We start from the raw sequence: 9,569 nt of genomic DNA, 5'->3' as shown, positions 1-9,569 counted from the left end.
CACGGCTCAGTAACATTTAATAAGTGATATGGGGACGCTCATTTTTTTAAAGTAACAGAATCCCCCTACTTTAATTTTGCCAAGTCGAGCACTGATTAAAACATTATTATGCATTAATACTTGGGATATTTGTAACTTGTCTCTGGAAAATGTTTAGTTCGCCACGCCACTGATCGTAGTTGTAGCTAGACACCTAGTACAGCAGTACCTATATTAATTAGGTAGCAGTGCTGTAGTGGAATAATATATATAATATATACTGTAGTATATTATTCTGATCGTATACTCTCTGTTGTAGTGAAATCACCAAATAATATAAAGATAAAAGTCATTATGTATATATTTTGGGCGATTGACGGAAACGTACTGTACTCACATTAAATTATATAACAATCAAATAACATTAATACCTACTGTAATCTCCGTATTTAATATAAAAATTAAATGTCCAACCGTCGCACATTGCCGTATGTTGTACGTACTGTATACTCAATACTGTGTATGCTAACCCCCACAGGTTTTTGTTTGCTTTAGAAATCTGTTAGAGCCCAAAGGTAACTGTTAAATTAATAAGTGAGTCCCCTGAAATCAGATGTGTTTTAGGCCCTGAGTCGAAAGGTGTAGTTATGTATTTAATAAAGTAAAGAAACAAACGACAATTATTATATTTTAATTATATTTACCTACGTGTTTGACTTTTAAAAATGTAAAAATGTAATTTTTATATCGAACAATTTTGCACAGCAATATAGAATACGAACCGATTAATTGAATACGAAATTTGATAAATTGTATAGTCGCTGTCGCGGATTTGTGTAGCCATCTTACAACGTGACAAATATATTTGAATAGGTAGGTATATATAGTTATTTAAGGAAATTATAATATGAAATACAAATATCGTTATTATTTTAATTTATATTCAAAGTATAAAATATTATGAAGTTTGATGTATACGTATATAAGTGTATATAGCATTATAGCCAACTTATGACTCAAGAATAAGTTATTATTAATATTCCCTCATAAATAAATTGATTATTATGTTTCGTAGAATACCTACGCTCTGATAATGAAATCTTAATTATTCAATTATATTTAAGTTCGGATTAATTTTATGCCAAAACAATGTTATGACAAATAATATCTATACGAGGTAAGGTACATTATATTATAATAATATGCCATATTGTACCTATTATGTAGTATTGATTATTGCTGCATTGTGATTTGTGCATAAAATAAATTAGGATAATATTAGGTATATAAATACAATTTTTTATTTATTAACGACTTTAATTTATAGATTAAAATAAAAGACATTTACTTTACCTATGCAATAGTAAATACTCACCGACGGTGTATCTGCATCTGCATATATTATAATCAGTTGTAACTTCAAACTCGTATATGGTAAATGCCAAATGATATTTGAGTATTGATGCTTAACACATCATTGTAATAAAATGCTGAAATTAAGAAGAAAAAAATGCGTAAGCTCTATTTTTATTATTTTGGATTCTAAGCTGGGTGTTGTATTGTGATTATGGTTTTTAAATTTATTTTTTGTCTTTCTCCACCTGCAGTTAGAGCAGTAAAATTCAGGACTTAATCAGGTGCTGGATGTATTCGGGTGTTCAAACACCGGAATAAAAAGTTTAAACAAACATTAAGATTAGGTACGTTTACATGTATAAATATATTATTTATAATGCCTAAATAATTATTAAAATATTTAATATATACAAATGTTTAGTCACTAGTCAGTATTAGGTCAGACCATGGCCTAAGTTTCGCCTATGGTATGGCCTATGGGCTATGGGTATAATAAAATATGCAATATATATATATATATATAGTTTAATATTTATTATTACTATTGCACAACCAACTACAGAATCGAATTTTCCATAAGATAGGGATGACACCGATGACCGATATAAAATATTTATAGATGAGGTATATCGAAAATATTATAGTTATTTATATTATTGTTATTAATTATTGACTTTTGACTTTTTGAGTTAATGCCTACTGACTTACCGTAAAACACGGTGTAAATCGTGGTATAAATATATAAATATAGACAATAGTATACAATTTATCTAAAAGTTTTAAAAATATCATTGTAATATTTCATTATTATATATTGTTGCTATATATTATTATTGTTGTTATATATTATTATCTTTAATTATATAGGTACTTCACTAAAAAAATGTATGTAAAGCTCTTTCACAGTTTTGTGCATATGTTTTTACGTGCGTTTATTTATTTAATTTTGTTTTTTTTAAGCATATATTTTAAACAGATTACATACTTAATATAATAATTTCAATAATATAGGTATATTAAGTAACATTTTTGGTTATAGTGTATAGTGTTTTAATTGATTTGCATAAATTATTTTTTCAAAAATGGGTAAGTATTAATTTGTAAATAATATAATGTATCATTTTGTGTGTAAACTAGATTTGTTTGTGATAAATTGGGTTTTCTAAAATTCACGTTTTTCAAAAAAAATATTTAACAGGAAAACTTTATTTTGCGATCTTCCCATTGTACTGCAAATAAATACTATATTTTAGTGAGCCTGGATTTTATCTTTATGTGTGACTGCATTGAACTCATAAATATTTTAGGACGATATAACCAATATTGAAGGATGTAAGTTTGTGGGTCATAATTGATAATACCTATTTCCAGTCAAATTTCGTAAAATTTGTAATCAATCAAGATACAAAATTCAAATTTTTGTATCTAATAACCTACTGTATATTTCAATTACGGAAAACAATTTTATTAAACCATTTTGATACTAAATGACTCACTTAGTGCATTAACAAGCCTTAAAAATACAACCAACCCTACTGATATAGCAAGAGATATCCATAACTCCTGTCACATTGCACGGTCTACCGGCAGACACATATCTTTCATGTGGATTCCTGGACATAGCAATATAACAGGCAACGAAAAAGCCGACGAGGTCACCAAACTCTCGCACATGTCACCTAAAGCTATCATTATACCAAATTTCTCCTATACCGACGCAAGAAAATATATAAAAATATCACACAATCGAAAGGTGGCAACAATATTGGTCAAATCAAACAACCAAACTCAACGAAATTAAAAAATCAATAATCCCATGGCCTCCTCGTCCCGGATGTTCTAGAAGACTAGAAACAATTATAAACCACCTGAGAATAGGTCACACTTCATGTACACACCGACACCTTATGACAAAAGAGGATCCACCCAACTGCACCACCTGTGGTGTCCCATTCACGATAAAACACATCTTCACCGAGTGCAGAAATAACCAACAAGATCGTATTGAAACCCTCGGAACCACTCCCCTACACGAAATCCTCAGTCCTGAAGCAACAGCAATTCAAAAATCATTTATTTTTCTAAAAAAATCCACTTTATATAAAGCAATTTAACCTGTATATTATATAATATGTATAAATGTTATGTAAATATGTAATAATAATGTAATTTACTGTCAGACCAATGGCTAAAGCTCCCACGGTAGAGATCAGCACGGGCCGGGCCAGCCCGACCCATACCGGGCTTGGTACGGGCCGGGCCATAATTTAAATATTACGGGTTGGTTATAGGTGGGATCGTAATATTATTCATTGGGCCGGGTCGGGTCTGGGTCGGTCAAAAATAAAACTTATTAATTTAATTCGTAACACTATGTGATCTATTTAATAAAAATTAATATCTTTTCCTTTATAATAAATGTATTGTCTTTATGAAATGTTTTTGTCTACTATGTCAATACTGAAAGGAAATAAAGTTTATGTATATTTTAATTTACAAACGGGTGTGGTCGGGTTGGACTTTGAAAAAATTACAAACGGGCCTGGTTGAGTTGGACTTGAAAAAATTACAAACGGGCCTGGTCGGGTTGGAATTTGAAAAAATTACAAACGGACCGGGCCTGGACGTCAACAATTTATATGTTTAACCTTTGGGACGGATCGGGCCGAAAAAAAACGGCCCGTGCTGATCTCTATCCCACGGTATTTTATGTCTAATAAAAAAAAAACCATTTTGAAAATTGTTAACTAATGTCTTAATGCTTAAATGTACCTTATTTATACATTTTCAGAAGTTAAAACCACTATAAAATAATATTTTAGAAACAAAATTTAAATTAATACATTCCGAAATATTGGTAATCAGAATTTTGAGTAGACCACTAAAATGAAATAAAGTATTTAGTATTCTAGCATAAAAATACAAGTAAAAAGTATTTTAAATACATTGGTCAAAAAATATTTGAAATTCAAAAAAAAAAATTTTTAATTGTAAATACTAGTTTATAAATACAAGTATTTGAATAGGTAGGTACTTAACAAGACTGGTAATATACTAACTATACAACTTTTAATTAAAATGGGATTTAGCTGTAACCATAATTATTAATTTATAATACTTAATAGTTTTTTTAAAACTTTTCTTCAGTAAAACTGCTTCGATATTCTTCAACAGTATCTTGTTTGATGGGAAAGTGAATCTATAGTTGGTGCATTCGGGAGGTCAATATTTAAAATTTTTACAGGAAAAACAACATAAAAATTAAGGAAAAATGGGAACTTTACGCAGACCAGGTTTTTTGACAAAATTGATTTTGGTTTTTGGTGTAACTTTAAAACAAATGATCGTAGATACATGACATTTTCGCTGAACATTTATAATAGAATTTGATATACAAAAAATTATTAAATATTCAAAATATTTTGACTTCTTTTGAGCTGTTTACGGACATTATTAATTTTTAAGTTTTTTTTTTCTATGAATGTCAATAAAATTGTATTTGTTGGGTAAAAAAGCTTGAAAATTTAATTCAAGGCTCTTAATATATATTTACACACTACTATTATATTGCGAACATATAAGTTTTGCATATACCTACAGATTTTTAAGCTGAATCTCACTAATGCCTTTGTGTTAAAAATCTTTAATAACTACAAACTCAATTTTGAGAACAATAACAATAGAAATGTGTTCAACATCACATTCAAAAATTTATTTTAACATTTTAAGTAAGGATAGGTTGAATTCTATTTTCTAAAACATAATTTTTTTAAATTTTAAAACACCTGTTGAATACCTAAATTAAGAAAAATACATTTATTTTGACTGCTACTATATTCGAACATTTTTAACTAGATCATGCTTAAATTATAAATAATATTCCAATTCAAGCTAAAATTCTTGAGGCTTAGGTACCTACAATAGATGCCTAATTTTAAGAATTTTTCCATAATTTTTAAATATTAATTATAATTTTAAGATCTTAGGAATTTATTTAAAAATGTTAAGGAATTATACCAATTTTAAAAAAAAAAAAAAGATTAAATATTTTTTATGTTTTATATTTGTCATACATTAAACCAAACTATTCGTGCATCAACTTTTCTTTTTGTCTTGCTAATTTCTTTTTGGATACTTTCTTCTTCTCGGCTTCATCCTTGGGAACTTTAGCAACAAACTTCTGCTTTTCAGCAAGAATTACTTCAATATGACAAGGTGAGCTCATATACGCTAAAAAAAAAATTATTTAAATCAATCAATAATAAAATAAAGATATAAAAAACACACGATTATTAAGATTTTAAGAAACTTTAAATAGAGAAATTTATTTATCTCACAAATTGTGTCCAATGAATACACATATTATAATGGTTTTCAATAAAAAGCTAAATTATTAAAATTTGTAGTCGAATTATCTTTTAAGAGGACGTCACAACCACCCAATTGTATTTATCTTACTGATACATATTATAACAAATTTAACATGCAGAAGAATCCATTATACTGTTGTTTTTGATATTAGAATGAATTAACCTATTATAAAATTTAAAGGACAGAATATAATCCTAGACCCTAGTAGAATTTGTTTTATATTTTTGTAGCAAGTTATGAATATTATGAAATTGAATTCTTTTAGTGTATTATAATATGCTCATAATTTACAACAAAATTAAGATATAAAGTAAAAATAATAAACTATATTATATCGGTTTCACCATTGGTTAAAAAAAAAACCAATACAAGACGGTCCTAATATACGTTATCAATTCATCAGTATTGGCTCAATACTAATCTTAGATCATATACAATGCATAGTCTACAATAGTAATATGCACTTGCGCGTGGTCTCTTTTTATTAATTTTTGGCACAGATATTAGGGCAGATATCATGGGGCATATAATCAATTAAGTAGTTATGTTGGCTTCAACTCATTCTATAGGTGTGATATGCTATGATTCCATCCACTGTATAATTTTATATCTGAACAAAAACCCTTTCACTGTACCACTACTTAACACACTTTATATTATGCGAATAAATCATTCACAGCAGAAATAATGTCATTCAATGATAACTAATATTAAAAAATGTATAACTATATAAACTTAACGTTTTTGCATTTAATCTATAATCTATAATTTATATAATAAAAATGTTTTATTTGTATAAATTTCTATAGGAAATATTATGACGTTTGTTTACTAAAAAGTAAAAAATTAAAATAGAAATTATCTTGAGTAGATTGGTGAATCTGTTTTAAATATTTTTCAAATGAGCAAATCTCATTTAAAATACCAGGTAGCCTGATATACATAAAATGTACCTACTCTACCCAAGTATATAAAAATCTGCATGTAAAAGAGATCAAGCACAGAACATGTGTATAATACTGCCAGCCAATGATTTTCAGCAGCTATATTATTGGTGATTGTATACCTAAATTGTATACATAAATATAAATAAATGGTTATGTAGCGGCAGCGATAATGTCTTTTAATTATTATTGTATTATTTTGAGTCACTTCTTTTGATTGAATACAATGCCACACCATACATATTTTTTTCAAATCAGGCCATTTATGCTTTTTTTAGGGACAGAAGAATAAACCACTTTAAAGTGGGACAAAAGTTTAAAATTTGATGTCATATTAGTATATTACTGATTACCTATTATGTTTAATAACTTATAAGTTCAGAACAATGATACAATTTTATCTAATATTAAACAGACTAATATGAAAAATCATAACTTACGGTTAATACGACCGTGGGCTCTGTAAGTACGTCTCCTCAGACAAGGAGCACGGTTTATTTGAATGTGTTCAACAAACAGACGATCTACATCCAAACCTTTAATGTCAGCATTAGATTCGGCATTTCTCAAAAGCTGTAACAAGAACTCGGCAGACTTCTCTGGCCAGCGACCCTGAGTCATACCCCACTGTTTGGCCTGCAAAAAATTATGGAATAAAATTTAAGTCAAGCCGTTAAAATTACAAGAAAGTTCATTATTTCATACTTGAGCACAACGACCAACACCGCCATTGAACCTCCTGAAAGGTACACATTCCTTCTTGTCCTTAACATTCTTCAAGTATTGTACGGCACGACGGAGAGGCATCTTTTTGATAGTCTTAGCTGTCTCTCTCGTGTTCTGAAAGAACAAAAAAACAATTCATGACAGCGACATCAAGGCGTGAGGACGCAAACAAAATATGTATAACTAAAATCATAATTTTTTAACTCAAATACCTTGAAGTGAACTCTTAAATTTGAGCCCCTTGCCTTACAGGACTTGGTCGGATTTTTCGGTTCCTTAGCGTATCGACCCATGGTTGGGTCTGTCAAACAAAAAAAAGTTTAATTAATATTGAAAATTATTACGAATATACGTTTAGCATAAGAATACGAGTGGAATTTTAATAATTCTGTAAGGATTATAAGAATAAAATGACGGATTGAATCGGATAAATATCCGGACACTTACCTCAAAAAATACGGGAGTTGAAAAAGAACTAACACATAAGTAGAAAACAAAATATCTACTCTGTTTGGGTTTGACGACGATACGGACGGATGATAATTTAAGGTTAGTTCAACGCAGTGTGACCATTACATCTGAACGTAATTCCAGTAAAAATAATTTACCAAAATCACATTTTATGATAGCGGAATTTTCTAATACGTTTAGCCAACTTAGAAAAGTAAAAATCCTACATATTTAGCCGCAAGGGCGACACCAACAAAAAAACCGCCTTGTTATAATATATATTCAAATATATTTATTTTCCATTTTAATTTTTAAATAAAAGTATAAAATAAATTATGTTTTCATAATTATTCAGTAAGGTTTGAATAATATACAACTTTTAAATGCGTTAAACATGATATAGGTTTCCTAAAATGTTCTCTTGCAAATTCCCAACTGATCTTAAAATATTATTAATGTATTTTAAAAATCCTAGGTACTCCTCTGTTTGTTAATAAAAGTTATTTTAACATTTTTAAATAAAAAAATATTTAATTTATTGAAAAATAATATATGGTAATGTTAATGTTTAGAACTTTTTTCAATTATGATAATAATATAGTGTTAGAACATCACAAGGAGGTTGAAAGTTTGTTGGTTCAATTACTAAAACATGGTGTAAGAGCTTTGAGAGACATTCAGCCTAATAATGTCAATCTAACTTCAAAGGTAATTTAATTTAATTTAAATTAATAGGAATACTATTAATTTGTTTCATTAATTTTATTGAATGTTTTAAATGTTGTTGAGGGTAAAAATCATCAATTTGAGGTTTATAATGAGTGTAAAACTAAAAAAAAATTATCATTAATTGAAGGTGAGGAAAGAAGAGCTCCAGTTCCAACAACTACTATTTTGTCTGGGAGTAGATCTCACCCGCCACAAGACTGAGTGTTGACTGACCTTGTGTTCCTCCTAGCAATTCTATTCCATCAGGCAGCGATTACAATGGAAACAAAAATATTAACTTCTTGTTTTATGTCACATCAAGCAACTTTTTTTGTATTGTATTATTATGTAAATTGTTTTTGCCATTTTGTGCAACTTTCATTGTACAATATTTCAATTTTTTCGGCATTATTGTTTCAACATTTTAAAGCACTCATTCATTGTTCATTTAACAAAGAAATCATTTTAATTGTCATATTATATATCAATTATAATATTAGGTAGGTATTAGATGTCTTTATTTTTTTGATACTTTTTTATTATCCGATATCCCACACAATCACACCTCTTGTATTTTTTTATTTATTTTTTGTCCAAAATTATAAATTGCTGTGTTTAACAATGAGATTATTTTTATATTTTATATTATATATTATTGGATATACAAATCATTTATCATTAATTTATTCCTTTGCTTTTTCAACAATGCCAATGTGTAGATCACCAGCACGAGAATGCGCTACATCTAAGCTTGGATTCTTTAAATCTGTATATGTAAATATATTTTTACATACATAAATTACAAAATGTCATTATAAATATTAAATATATAACAAGAGGTGTCACAAATGTGTGATTTCCTCCTCGTGTGTTTATAACCCATTATCTGTATGTAAACATAAATATTACTTATTGTACAAATTGTATAGATTGTAATTTATAAAATGTATAAAATTCACCTCTGTAGGTAGTTAACAACTGTACTAGAAAATTAGTTGGTGACTTCTGGGAACATTTCCATTTTATGCTATTTAT

The 9,569-nt window shown here is 28.2% G+C and overlaps 1 protein-coding gene across 1 annotated transcript; it reads right to left on the bottom strand.

Annotated features, from left to right (window-relative positions):
* Nucleotides 1-5,380: 5,380 nt before the first annotated feature.
* Nucleotides 5,381-7,957, bottom strand: LOC100167382 (60S ribosomal protein L17). The gene is given in 5 exon segments (NM_001293516.1): nucleotides 5,381-5,565; nucleotides 7,091-7,286; nucleotides 7,356-7,490; nucleotides 7,589-7,677; nucleotides 7,824-7,957. Coding segments are annotated over 4 exon segments (558 nt in total). The 5' UTR covers nucleotides 7,670-7,677; nucleotides 7,824-7,957; the 3' UTR covers nucleotides 5,381-5,419.
* Nucleotides 7,958-9,569: the final 1,612 nt, after the last annotated feature.

The sequence above is a fragment of the Acyrthosiphon pisum genome, chromosome A1 (genome assembly GCF_005508785.2).
Source record: "Acyrthosiphon pisum isolate AL4f chromosome A1, pea_aphid_22Mar2018_4r6ur, whole genome shotgun sequence".
Classification (NCBI taxonomy): Eukaryota; Metazoa; Arthropoda; class Insecta; order Hemiptera; family Aphididae; genus Acyrthosiphon; species Acyrthosiphon pisum.
Note: the sequence above shows the minus strand (reverse complement) of the source record. Positions and strands in the feature narration are given on the sequence as shown.